The sequence below is a fragment of the Alosa alosa genome, chromosome 10 (genome assembly GCF_017589495.1).
Source record: "Alosa alosa isolate M-15738 ecotype Scorff River chromosome 10, AALO_Geno_1.1, whole genome shotgun sequence".
Lineage (NCBI taxonomy): Eukaryota > Metazoa > Chordata > Actinopteri > Clupeiformes > Clupeidae > Alosa > Alosa alosa.
The window spans coordinates 32,535,819-32,549,896 of NC_063198.1; the positions used below are offsets into that span (position 1 = coordinate 32,535,819).

The following is a 14,078-nucleotide window of genomic DNA, read 5'->3' on the forward strand; positions in this document are numbered from 1 at the left end:
ATAGGAACTCCTGCGTGACGTCATGATTGCCAATTAGCTAGACCTGCGTTCACACAAGGAGTACAGGAAAAAACACACCTGAAGGAATCACCTCACGCAGGGCTGCCAACTTTAAAAAAAAAAAAAACTTGGAGTGAGATTTGGGGCTGCCAACCAAAATGTTGCTGCGTACACAGCCAATATTTGTTTGTCTCATTCAGCATCATTAGAATATCTTGCACTGCAATTCTAAAGAATGAGAACCACTGATTTACTTAACTAGTTGAACAACATCACTGACCTTCTGCATAATTTCATGGAGTGCTGAAATATACACTATTTTTGACCATTTCTGAACCGTATGCTTCAGCAAATATGCTTTGTGGTTGTGAACTTATCATAACTATACCATGTGTGTGCATGGTTAAAATTCTAAAGAGCAAAATAGGTTTAGGCTACAGCAGAAATATTTTCATCTACTGATAAAAATAAGCAAGTGTGTAACGTCTGCATTTTTTTTCAAAGTGCACCAGATTGATGCATTTAAAAGTTAAAATATACAACTTTTTCTTACAGGGGAGCATAGCATAGGCCTACTCCCGGACCCCCCTAGAATGACACAACAGAATGGTTGTCATGGTTATTTTACTTGGTCAGGATTAGAATGGGCTATTCGCACGAAAGGCTCTCTATGCGGTCGCTTTGTGTCCGGTGGTGGAGCGTTGTTGTAATGGCATCTTCTGTTAGATTCTGCTCTAACTTGCATATATATTTCTTTATCGTAACATGCTGATTTAGGGGCAACACCCAACCTAGTCTGTGTAGACACTAATTACATTAACAATTGCGGCAGGTCCAAACACACCTGGCTCCACTGAAACAAATGAGCCCAACATGCAAAAAGCTTATTTAATGTCACTAGGAAGCATGCCAGTAAACATATATATTCATATCTGTGTAAATGGGATTAAGTGGGATTGTCTGCAATCTGGCAGTATTAAGAACCACAATGGTGGGATACTCTATGTAATATACAAAAATGTGTGTATACTGACATAAATAGTTTACATGAGAATACAATATAATTTCGGCCCAAAGTTGGAGACCATATAGAAATTTGTTGCAATTACAAAACCAGATTACTCAGGAACCGCTTATTGTACAGAGGCATGCTTTATACCCTTGTATTGCCTTGTATTCGGTAAAATCTGCTGTTTATTATTTTTTTATCCTTTGTTTAACCAGGGTAGTCACATTGAGATAGAAGTCTGTGACGTCTTAGACCTGAGGTTATATCTATTGTGTGATATGGGCTTGCCATGTGTTAAATCTATGGGGCTGTTAATGTTCACAATAATTGTTAATAGAACATTTAATTACATTTAATGTTGTAGCACCATACCAACACTACATATAAAGTCTATGCAATCTAAATGTACAAACTGAAAATATTCCATCATCAGTTCATCTCTTATTTCATAATCAATTTATAACATTGCATTTGCAAAGCCATTGTGTTGTGTGAGGTCTGTGAAATGCACGTTCCTCACGGTCAGTGCATGAGATTTGAGAGAGCCATGTTCATGACGTTGTTGAAACTGTAAGAACAACGTGCAAGATTACAAAACTGATAAAATCAGGTTTTGTTCTTTAAAGGGACTTCCAGGAATTCTTTGTCATAACTACCCTATCTTTCTCTCTCTCTCTCTCTCTCTCTCTCTCTCTCTCTCTCTCTCTCTCTTTCTCTCATACACACACACACACACACACATTTACAGTTGGTCTTCGGTGTTGCCATTTGTGAAGAAATAAAAGCACAATAACTGATTACCAAACTCCTGTGCTCTAAATGAATTCCTCTGAAGTTTAGAAACATACCAACTGGCCTATCAGTCACTGGCTCGTCATCTCTGTGATGTACATGAGTCAGTCACACTCTAGAAATTTACTGAGGAGATGACAGATGACATACAGACACACTGAAACACACCAACAAATGCATCCACACACACACACACACACACACACACACACACACACACACACACACACACAATCGTAAGGCAATAATTATCCAAGCAAAACCCAACCAATGTTAATGTTATATTATTTTAACAGTATACTGTTTCTCCGTTTCAGGCTCTAGATGTATAAAATGTACTTGTTGATCAAAGTAAAATTTGATCTCTAAAAGCAACTATTTTGACAATGACACCTTTAAAATAAAGTATCAATGTATTGTGCCCTTTCAAAGAGATAATCTGCAAAATGTACCGACTTATTGCTACAACCAATCGCGTTTTCACCTTATTTATAGGCGTACTCAAGGCCAGATGTAGACTATTTGTCACACGTTATGACACTTATGTTAACGTCATATTTATCAAACTTGCAGTTCATTGGGTAAACAGCACCTTTCTCCGCCCCCTGCAATTTACAGTGCAAAATAGACATGCGCTTTCATGGGCAGTTTTCGTACATACATGGGAATACCTAATTAGGCGCATTTATGCTTCTCCTCCCATCTTTTACACGAAACTCCCACTTTTCCCTGACCCTCCTATGAATGCATATGCATGAGATGGAAAAGAGCAATTTGGCATTCTCAGCTTCTGCGGCAGGCAGTCTGCCCTTTTACCTCAGTACGGCCTGTTTGTACATACCTCGCCATTTTTTTACGTACACGTTGCAAAACAAATACGCCTGAAGTGAGCGCAAAAGTGTTATACGCAAATATGCCTGAAGTGAGCGCAAAAGCGTTATACGCAAATACTGAGCGCAAAGGCGTTATACGAAAATGCACCTGAAGTGAGCGCAAAAGAGTTACACGCAAATGCACCTGAAGTGAGCACAAAAGTGTTAGTACATCTGGCCCTCAGTGTTCATGGCATAGTCTGTTCTCACTCACAAACACTCACATACATGCTTGTATAGTCCTAGTTAGATCAAAGTCCTTTTAGGCAAGTCCCTCCACTTGGCGGCCATATTGCAACGCTTTTTGGGAACTTATCGGGCATCTATTTCGCCATAAATGCGCGTGCGCAAGGCTTCACTACACCGACCTTGCTCCAGCGGCGAGATCAAAACACATGATTGGCATGATGTCTTCACAACACACCATATGATTGGCTCAATGTATTCACATGTCGACTTTTTGCCACAGAAGGGTGGGATATTAGACAACTGCCATATTGGCGTTACAAACTAACCCCATGCATTTCTATGGAGGATTATTTGAGTGCTGTGTCTCCTCATTAGAAAGTCTCTGGTTATATACACCCATGCATACACACGCACACACACAGGTTCAAGTTGCCTTAAGGTGGGGGAATGTTCCAATTCCAAAGGCCCTACACAGACAGGAGGCCCACATAGATCAATAATCATTAGGTCTATTATTATTATTATTATTATTATTATTATTATTATTATTGTTGGGGGTCCACAACATTGTAGTCTTAGGGTCCAACATGTCCAGCAGCACCCCTGCACACACATATTACCTTACTTCAGCCATGAAGCCAAATGTGTGTAGCCCAATACCAAAGAGAAATGAGGGAGGGTGAGTTCCAGTGACCTGTTGTGAGATAGTCCTGCAGGAAACTAGGGGAAATAACTGGAAAGTGTGTCTGTGGGACACCAAATACTTCAATCTGCTTTTGACAGCTATTCTAAATGTGTTTGTGTAATGGCTCCAAGGGTAGTGATTCCTTGACCTTAATCTCATCCACCATCTACATGCTCACTGGGTGTCCAAGATGGTGGCGACAAGGATGGGTTCATGCTTACCTTGATTAACAGCTTTTTTTCACTCTGAGATCCTTGATATGAACATCAATGCAACATCAATCAGTACACTGGACCAAAATATATTAATTGAATTAGATTTATATACCGGTATATACAAATTATTAAATTTGCTGTGGGTAACAAATTGGTGCAGTCTTAAAGATGTATTACTGTTGAGGTTTGAGATATTAATTGAAAAAATAATTCAGGGTGGCTTTAAAGATTTATTTGTTGTTGAGTATTTACATGAGTAATTTTGTTTACATGTCATATCAAGCAACACCGCAGAAAATCAACTTCTGGTCCTTAAGATTTCTCAGAAGTCTCACACAGTCCATATAACCAAGCAAACCATATTTCCAGATGGTTATTTTACATATGCACTAAAAATAAATAATAAATAACAGATATTGATGTGTGTTTTAGGTAGCACTTTATATACTATAAAAATACCATTTTACAGACTGGTTTATTCTCTATGTCTGCAGCTCTAAAATAACCCGTGTAAAATAACAGGTGAATCCTGGTTTGGTGAGATTAACATTTGACAGTATAGGCTTGTTTTGGTACTCCACTAAGTGGAAAGGGTTAATAGTTTACGTCTTCACTCAATCACATTTGTGGCTCTTCACCTTCTTCTGCCAAAAGATTTGGAGCAAAGATTTGATACAGTGCAGTATTCTTTTAGGTCTACGGAATTCAAAACCATTTCAAAATGTCTTTGCCCATAATTACATGTTCACCATTTACAGCAAGTACAAATGGGATGAAACCAACAGTTATTTTAATGTGGGTTGCCATATATTTTGTGCATATTCTATCTTTAACATTTCATATACATTCTGATAAAAGTAATACTGTATATAGTCTTCTGGTCTTGGGAGCAATTGTCTTTTAATGGTGAAACTCCGCTCTGGTTTCCAAGTCTGAAAACAAGGGGTATAAATAAATGTAGAACATACAGTCAAATGCTAATAACTTGTTGACATTTTTGGTGTTAAGTCACACTGATGAAACAGTAACAAAAGTCACTCTCACTCTCATCTTTTCAATTTATTTTTACAAAATAAAACCTGACCATAAATAGACAGGAGCAAATAGAGGAGAAAAAAAATCCTTGGATCAGAGCTGAGGTTTTGAATACTGTATTTACAAAGACCGTTCAAAACAAATAAACATCAAAAATGCGTAACCTATTTGAAAACTCCTCAATATGTCCACCTTGGTGTAGACCCATTTCCTTAAAATACACATTCTTTAACACACACAAAAAAACCCTTCCTGAACAGAAGACATAACAGACGAGCCCAATGCACACTCTTTCTCATCCAAAATAGGGATGCTCACTCTGGAAGTTGTAGTCCGGACAAACCTTCTGTACAAGCTTGTAATCATTGCTGAAGAAAGAGATGAAAATGCAAATGACCTTGAAGGGTTTGGCACACTGCCAGGAGGAGTAGAACTGGGTGTGCTCTGTGTAACAGGTCTGCGAGGGGTCATAAAGACACTGCTTGGGCTTCTTGGACCTGTCGTACCTCTCGTACTCATTTCGGCAGTTGAAGGTCTTGACCTCCTTGGGGTCAGTGGTGGACTGGTGGGGCTGGTAGACCTGGAACTCAGTGTGGAGGGGTGGCTGTTGTTGGAGTACCTCAAACTCGACCACTTTCGAGGGGGGTACGATGCTGACGGATACGTTGGCTAAGCTGGAGGAGTTGTGGCGGAAGAAGACGGTGAATGTCCCGTTGACGTGGTCAACTATCTTCCCGGTGAGCATCACGCTGAACTTCATGGTCTTAATGTTGATGTAGAAATCGCCCCATCCAAATATCTTCTTGGTTTTTAAAGATGTCTTGAGGGAGGGCTTGCGCTTGGGGCGGTACCCTGTCTGGTCCACAAGCAGGGACTGGTTCCTGGCCCATTCGTACGGGTTGTGGGGGCTGTAGATCGGGGGCTTGGGTTTTACCGGCATGTGGTCCATGGTGGAGAAGGTTCTGCCGGGGTGGTAAGGTGGTTTGACGCCCCCAGGGGGTCCAACACCTGCTCCACCCACTCCGTACGGGAGAGTCTTCATGACAGAGCCAGCCGGTACCAGATCCAAGTAATCCAGTGATTTGGCCACTTGCTTCTCCAGTCCATGTGCCTGAGGAAACAGACACCAACAGGATCAATAAACAGCGTTTGAATAGAAAGTAATAATCTGAAGCTTTCTTTTATCCAAAGCTTTCTTTTCATTATACAAGGAAAGGCAATTATTACTTGTTGCCATTTATGTATGAGCTTTGACAAAACCTTGAAATGGTTATCACAATTACGGTTATTGTAATGGCATTTGGCAGATGCTTTTGTCCAAAACACCTTACAGTATACGAACACTGCATGAGTAAAAAAATAATAGTCTCAAATCATTGAAAAGCCTATATCAAGCATAACAGTAAGTAATAGTATGAAAAATGAAATAACGCATTTCCAATAGACTGCCACTGACAAAGCACCTGATCAGCAAATTTATAATTGCGAAATCACATGTTAAATCCTGACAACAGTGTTAACATTTAGCAGGAATCATTTACAGAGGGCAAGTAATCAACCACTCTAAAATGACACACTCCAGGCACTCCAGACTCACTAGAGTCGCTGATAATGGATGTCAGGATTATGTTTTATGTCCACATTGATCTATGTATCAGTCATCATCATGGAGTCACAAGAACGCTGACAATTAATTAAGCAAATATCAATCAGAGAGCAGTGAGCTGAGAGGACAATGTAGACGCACGCAACGGGGCGGTGGTAGTGTAGTGGTTAAGGAGCTGGGCTAGCGTGCAGTAGCCTGAAAGTTGTCAGTTCAATTCCTGGCTTCCACCGTTGTGCCCTTGAGCAAGACACTTTACCCCAAGTTGCTCTGGGGACAATGTGATCCCTTGTAATATAGCTGACATATGTAAGTCACTTTGGTCAAGAAGTGTCTGCTAAATGTAATGTAAGCTCCACATAGACAAGTCTTGTAGACGCACGCAACATGGTAGTTCCACAGAGACAAGTCTTGATTTCTGCTGAAATGGCAGCAGTCTGTTGACAATAGCGTTTCACATTCTGTATTGAGGTTGTCTGAAGGCATACACTTTGATCTCCGGCACTTTGTAACAATTCTATTTTTATAATGCGTTTAATTCAGCCGTCACTGTTGTTTTTACAGAGCAAAGTGAATTGGGATGTGGGGTAATAGATGTCTCTACACGCCACTGTGGTTTGTTCTCGTGTCATTTCTTTCCCTCTCTGACCCTTTAATCCCCAGTCTGGGTGCTTATTCACAGAGCTGACTGACTGGAAATGTTCCCTGCGTTCTTTCATCCTGCTTCACACATCAAACACACACACACACACACACACACACACACACACACACACACACACACATTCACACACACACACACAGAAATATTGTATGCTGCTCTGTCTGTCATTCAGTCACACAGAGTAGCATGCCCCCCCCCTTTCTCACACACATAGACACACACACACACACACACACACACACACACACACACACACACACACACCTCACACACACACACACAGAAATATTGTATGCTGCTCTGTCTGTCATTCAGTCACACAGAGTAGCATGCCCCCCCCCTTTCTCACACATAGACACACACACACACACACACACACACAGAGACACACAGACAGACACACACACACACATACACACACGTGTATGCACACACACACACACACACACACACACACACACACACACACTATTGACACTTCAGACTTCAAGCTTGTCTCTCCTGCACGACTACAATTGTGAAGCTGTCATAAAAAGGTGATGGTGCCAACTGCAGCTTTTCGTCAGGGTTGCAGAAGCCAAAAAACATTCCCTTGGGTACCGCGCAAAATCCAGGGCGTTTTAAAAAATACATTTTATTTACTGAGTGAAAAACAATAGATAAAATGAATAAAACTGCTCTAGCAGCAAGTGTTTGTATTGTTATGCATGATCTGCACCTTCCTTGTCTAATCTTGAAACTTCTATGGTTGGTTGCTCACGTCTGTGTGTCTATGTGTGTGTGTGTGTGTGTGTGTGTGTGTGTGTGTGTGTGTGTGTGTGTGTGTGTGTGTGTGTGTGTGTGTGTAACAGAGAGCGCTGTCTATATGTGCACCCATCAATCTCTGTAACCAATAACAAATTCATGTTGCCATTTGTAAGAACATTAATCAATGCTGGTCTTAATGTATTCAGTCATTCAATTAATTTACCTATTTCGCTGGCCATTCCGTTACACGGCATGGAGGTTGATTTTAAGGTGAATTGATTGGGGTGAAATTGCTGGAAGTGCATCGATCGTTGGCTGTATGGATTACAAAACGAGCTGGTGATGAATGGCTATCGACTGGCTAACGACTTGATGAGGATTTTAAACAGCTGCACGAACCTGACCGAGTGCTCTGCGTAGTGGACTCTTGGAATTAAAAAATCAAGCACGGGGTCGTGGGGGGGTGGGGGATGGGGGTCGGGTCGGGAGAGAGACACGTCTGCTGCTGGGTCTCAAACCTGTTACTGCAGACAACGGTTGCAATTAGGAGACGCACGACGCCCACGGCCACGTTTCATCATCATCATCTCATCTGCCTTCGCCCTGATGCTCTGCCAAGTCAGCACTGCCCTGAAGCGTCTACTGATGTCACCATCTGTCATGGGCACCCAGCAAAGTTCGGATCAGCACCAGCGGGTCGCCTCACCAGTACTGCCCTCTCTGACCCGTGGTCCCGTACCCCCCATCCACACACACACACAGGGGCGGACCTGCCATTAGGCATGGTCAGGCAATTGCCTGGGGCCTCGGCCACCAGGGGGCATCGTCATCCCCATATCGTTTTTTTTTTTTTTTTTTTAAATAAATGATCACGCATCCAAACAATATATTCTAATCCATAATAAAGATTGAAAAAAAATATTTTGCCTCATGATTGCTCATAAACTCATCATAAAATCAAATGACTGCAGTGCAGGTCCGCTTCCTGTCACCATAGCAGCAACTAGCTAGTCTGAACGAGGTCTTGGTGAGGTGGAGTTGAGCGAATGACAGCAGCCATGAAACGTTTCCAGAGTGGAAGTGATAAACGAAAAAGAAAGAGGGAGGAGTTAGAATTTAGAAAGAAATTAAATTAACCAACTTCTTCCAGTCGAAGAATTCTTCCACAGAAGAAAGTAATTTGGACAGTGATGCAACAACATCTGCAACATCTGCTGAGCTGGGTGGTGTAGCTAATGCTAGCTGCAGCAGCTGTGGCACCGATGCACCACCACCGGCAACTTGCACTACATATTCTTCTACTGATGATGATGATGATTATGATGTTGATCTAAGTGAAACAGTCGTGAGGGACAAGATCACTGTCACTGCTGAAGTCCGCACTGGTGCTGGTGGTGCTGCTACGGACACCATTTCAGTAGCAGAAGCTTTGGGTACAACGAAACCAGTAACGTGAGTAGCCCAAACACGATACCTAGCACTACAGTGACGACCCTGCGTTATGGCAAGACACCGTAAGAGATGCAGAGCGAGTTGAAATCGTTAAAAAAGGCCCCGTGCAAATTAATAACTTTGAATTCCCCAAAAATGCAGATAAACCACCCAGAAGATTTACGGTTGAACATTATTACATGACCATGAAACATTTAGAAAAGATAAACAGAAAATGGCTAGTTGATTCGGTCAGTGCATACGCTGTTTATTGTTTTGGATGTCGGATGTGAGGTGGAAGATCAAACACCTCATTTAGTTTGCACGCACACACTCTGTAACACCTTTGTAATACTTTTGTAAAAAGGTTTTTACTACTGTATCTTGATTGTCATCTATGGCAAAAAATATTTGTTGTATTTGAGTATGCCTCAGCGTCCCATTATTACAGAATAAAGTGTGTTTTAGTTTTAGGGTTGTGGTGTGTGTGTGTGTGTGTGTGGGGCACTGGAGGGGCCTCGGAATCCTTTGCCTTGGGCCTCAAAGTGTCCAGGTCCGCCCCTGCACACACACACACACACACACACTGCCACGGCACACTCTATTATTAAGGCTTACGTACAACTCAAAGGCGCCAGCGTGTGCTTTACTGCTACGTCTTTTTTCCGAGTGCTTTTTGAAGCATGGCGCTGGAGAGGGGGCAAGGATACGCGCTGATCAATACAAAATGCCAACAAATGTTTTCGATCCATTCCTCATAGCTCAGCGGCACACACTGATTTCCTCTGCACTACAAAATTGCAATTCATAACCTCCCGAGATCACGTATGGGATTGTGAAAGACACACATTTCATTGCGCCGGGCAGACAGACTGTAAGTTGAGCGCCTCCGTGAAAGTGACGAGCATTAGAACCTTAACAATTTCATAACACTAGTGAATTCTCTGGGCGCGTGCACACAGCACAGTGTGTCACCGGTGACTCTCTGAGCCCTTCTCCTTGTGCTGATCTAGGGCACCCTCTCGAAGGTCGCGGCCACCGTAAAGAAGCAGTGCTGACCCTTTTTTTCTTCTGCTCATTACCTCCCCTGAGAAGAGCAACATTCTCATGATGGGCCCCGGCTGAAGCCCCAGCTCTTCAGATCCACTGCCTAGTCAGCACAGACGAGCCTCCCCGCACCAGATCGGACCGGCTCTGCCCGCTCACTCGCCCCTGCCCTGCCCTACACGCCATGGCAGGACAATCTGGTGCCTGACAGGCGCGGGACTTGATGGAAGGGTACCCGGTCACAGCGGGCAGATTGAGGTAAGGCCACACCTGTCGGCCTGTTTTAACGCCCGCATGTGGGAATGAGCTGAGACCTGAGGGGCTTACAGCAGGAGAGGGGGGAAAGCGCAAGCCTGGAGTAGCGTTTTTTTTATTTATTTTTTTATCAACTCTGGCCAAGCTAAGGGACATGACAGGCAAGCTTGGGAAGTACTGTAAATACTGTAGAAAATATATATGTGTGTCACATTTGCAATGGTTGATAGTACAATCAGACAATAAGGAGCATTAAACAAGAAAGATAAAGAAGTAAATTTCATATATTTTTCTAAAATGTGTGATGTCAGTAGAAGACTGACCCAATGCACTTGTTTATTTTTTAGTTAAACAAGTGGATTTATTATCCTCGTACTGAATGACTGGAAAATAAGAACAAGGCCCAGTGGAGCCAGCACAGCACAGCAGTCTCTGGCCCGTAGTTCACTCTATGTCTATGAGATGAGATACAGGAGGAATAATGTTTGAAATCAACCAGGCAGATTCACCTCGTTTGACACAAGCCGTATTGCTATTTTTTGGCTGAGGCTGAGGGTGTGCATTCCTGATGTGCATTTGTCAGTAATATTTCTCCTCAAAGAACAACATTTCTTTGAAATCAACCAGTGCCCTTGTGCGCTTTAGCTAATAGCCACATTAATATCAAGTTCACTTTATTTAGAGAAACATGGTTTTAATAGAGTTGGCCATTTTTTTCTTCTCTAAATAAATGTTTCAATCAACTTGAAATTCATGGGCAATTTGCTTAATTTGGTAGAGACGAGTAACCGATTGACAGTTAGCACCTTGCCTTCCCAAAAGGTTTCCTATTTTAAAATAGTCTTCTTTCAGTCTAGTTCAGTCTAGTCTTCTGTTCCTAATATACCTCTGGCACTCTCTAACGCGTTTAATTCTAATAACTGATTTGAGACCATGGTCTTTGTGTGATGACACATTCAACACCTAAAAGGGGAACAGTGTAGCCTGACGTAGCCAGTCTCAATTCTATTCAGAATTTGAGTCTGGGGGTATCAGTCCAGTTGAATTTAATTATGGGGTGTGTTTCATCTGATACAAAGGGGGGTAATGCCTCTGCACACAACTGGACAGACCTCACCAATCAGAGCAATTAAATATGTGAACCCTGTAGGGAGATGCCTTGCTGTTTTCTATTCATTTTTAAGTAAAAAATGTTTTAAGCCTTTTCTCCACAAATGCCTTGCTGTTTTCTATTCATTTTTAAGTTAAAAATGTTTTAAGCCTTTTCTCCACAAATGCCTTGCTGTGTTCTATTCATTTTTAAGTTAAAAATATTTTAAGTGGTTGAGCTGTCAAAACAAACATGATCTGATTCATCTACAGTATAGTTTCTCTAGCGAACCTTTTTGTCATAAACAAAATGAACGGAAGCGCATTTAGGTGACGTGAATGCTCATCTGTGCATCATCATATAAAACCTGCCCAGATGATTTGATTGACTGGTACAGGCATGGAGGCTTGTCAAAGGAGTGACTCCAGACTGAATTTCCCAAACTCAAACATTATGGGTGGGGTAAATTAGGAACATTACTGAATTAGAAATAAACTGAGTTTCATCTCATGCCTGTCTATTTACGCGCACACACACACACACACACACACACACACACACACACACACACACACACACACACAGACAGACAGACACACACACACACACACACACTCACACACACACACACACACATATAGTATGATTATGTATCTAAATCTACTGTCTTAATGTAGTTGAATATGTTTGACATAGTACACAACAACCAATTTTACTTAAAGCAACATAATGTAGGAATAGGTATTTACACATTGGCATCAATTTTCGGTGTACTGGGTACTCTTTAGCATCAATTTGTGACGTACAAGGTTCCATGAAAGTCTATGGGGACTATCCTGCACATTACGAAGTAATGGTACAGGGCACCCGGTGCATCAAAAATAGACGAAAATTGGTGACGCCAAAGTTCCACAGTGCAGCACCAGGCACTCCGGGCGAGCTGACATGACACAGACACCATTCTTCCCATTACCAGGTCAGTGTACTTCAAAATGAGTTGAAGTCGTTATTTTATGGTAAAAACGACATAGTGTGAGAAAAAAAGAGAAAAAAATCTCTGCGACCAAGGCACTCCACTCCGTAAGATAAAATACAGTATGTCTTTACATGTAATACAAATTGGACATGTCCAAAAAGGACCTAAAAATTCCCACACGTAGCAGCTTGGCCCTTGAAGAGGAAGACCCAAGAAGAAGGCCCAAGCCGCTACACGTGGGCATTTTTAGATCCTTTTTGGACATGTCCAATTTAAAGACATTTTTTATGTCCTTGGTCGGAGGGAGAGAGATTTTTTCTCTTTTTTCTCACTTGAAACTACTAACCTTGGACCACAGAGCAGAGCACCCAACGACAAAACATACAAAAGAACAAAGAGGATTGAGCACGCCACTGACACCTAATATAAAAAAACCACATATGTTGTTTTAAATAAAGGTTCCACAGCAGGGTATACGTGATGGTAAAAAAACACGATATTTCATGTCCACCTCCCTGTGAAAAGGCACACGTGCTTTGTTTCGTCGAGCCCTATGTGTCATTTTTTCGATGCTGTTTGCCAACAAGCATAATTTGAGATTGTGACCCATAAATGGCTGATCAATGATGAATATTCAGATTAGCTCGTATAAAGAGCCCCACACGCACAACAAACACCACCTGTGCTAGCCACAGATCAAGGAAAATTCTCTCTCTATTGGAAAACACAGATTTACATCAGAGGACGGGAAAAATGTTTTTATCATCCTGTATATAGAGACAAATAAATACACAGAACATATTCTATGTGTTTATACCAACATTTATACCAACAAGAGTGTTGTTTTATAGACAAACATGATTATTGCTTTACTTAACAACAAGAGCAGTGCTTTGTGTATCAGTGCCAGTGAGAGTAAAACAACATGAACCTGTTACAGCCACAGTTCCCTTAGCATTTTTATAAACTAAAGAGGGCTAATAATCTCTCCCAAACATTGTATCTTCTGACAGAATATTTGTGCAATTACTACAAGACATGAATGATTCATCATTGTTTTTCTCTAGCATGGGGGCATTTGTACATGCACAGCATATATATGAAACATTTTACCTATTCATTGTTTGCCGTGCAATAAGTACTTCTGTGCCATGCCCACTGAAAAACACCATTGCTAACAGCCAAGGCTGTATTATTGGTGAAAATGCAGCACAGCACAAACATGCTCTGAATAAAATATGTCTTTCTCTGGAATTCATACCACTCCAGCAATTTCCCTCCAAAGCTGTCATTTTTCTTGCTCTGTCAAGGGAGAATATTAACTGTCGGAGTTGAAACCAAAGATAGAAAGATCTTCCTGGTCAGATCATGTGTACATACTGTATGTATTTTTTCCTCTCACTCCGAGAGTTTAATCTAAAGAATATTTGATTACAGCCTGTTGGAAATGGAGCAGCTGAGCAGAATG

General features: G+C 41.6%; 1 protein-coding gene across 1 annotated transcript in view; it reads right to left on the reverse strand.

Annotated features, from left to right (window-relative positions):
- Positions 1-3,979: 3,979 nt before the first annotated feature.
- Positions 3,980-14,078, reverse strand: part of LOC125301478 (neurexophilin-2) — a 45,608-nt gene continuing 35,509 nt past the window's right edge. Inside the window, exon 2 of the mRNA XM_048253926.1 lies at positions 3,980-5,908. Within this exon, the coding sequence (XP_048109883.1) occupies positions 5,093-5,908 (816 nt within the window). The 3' untranslated portion in view covers positions 3,980-5,092. The remainder of the gene's footprint in view (positions 5,909-14,078) is intronic.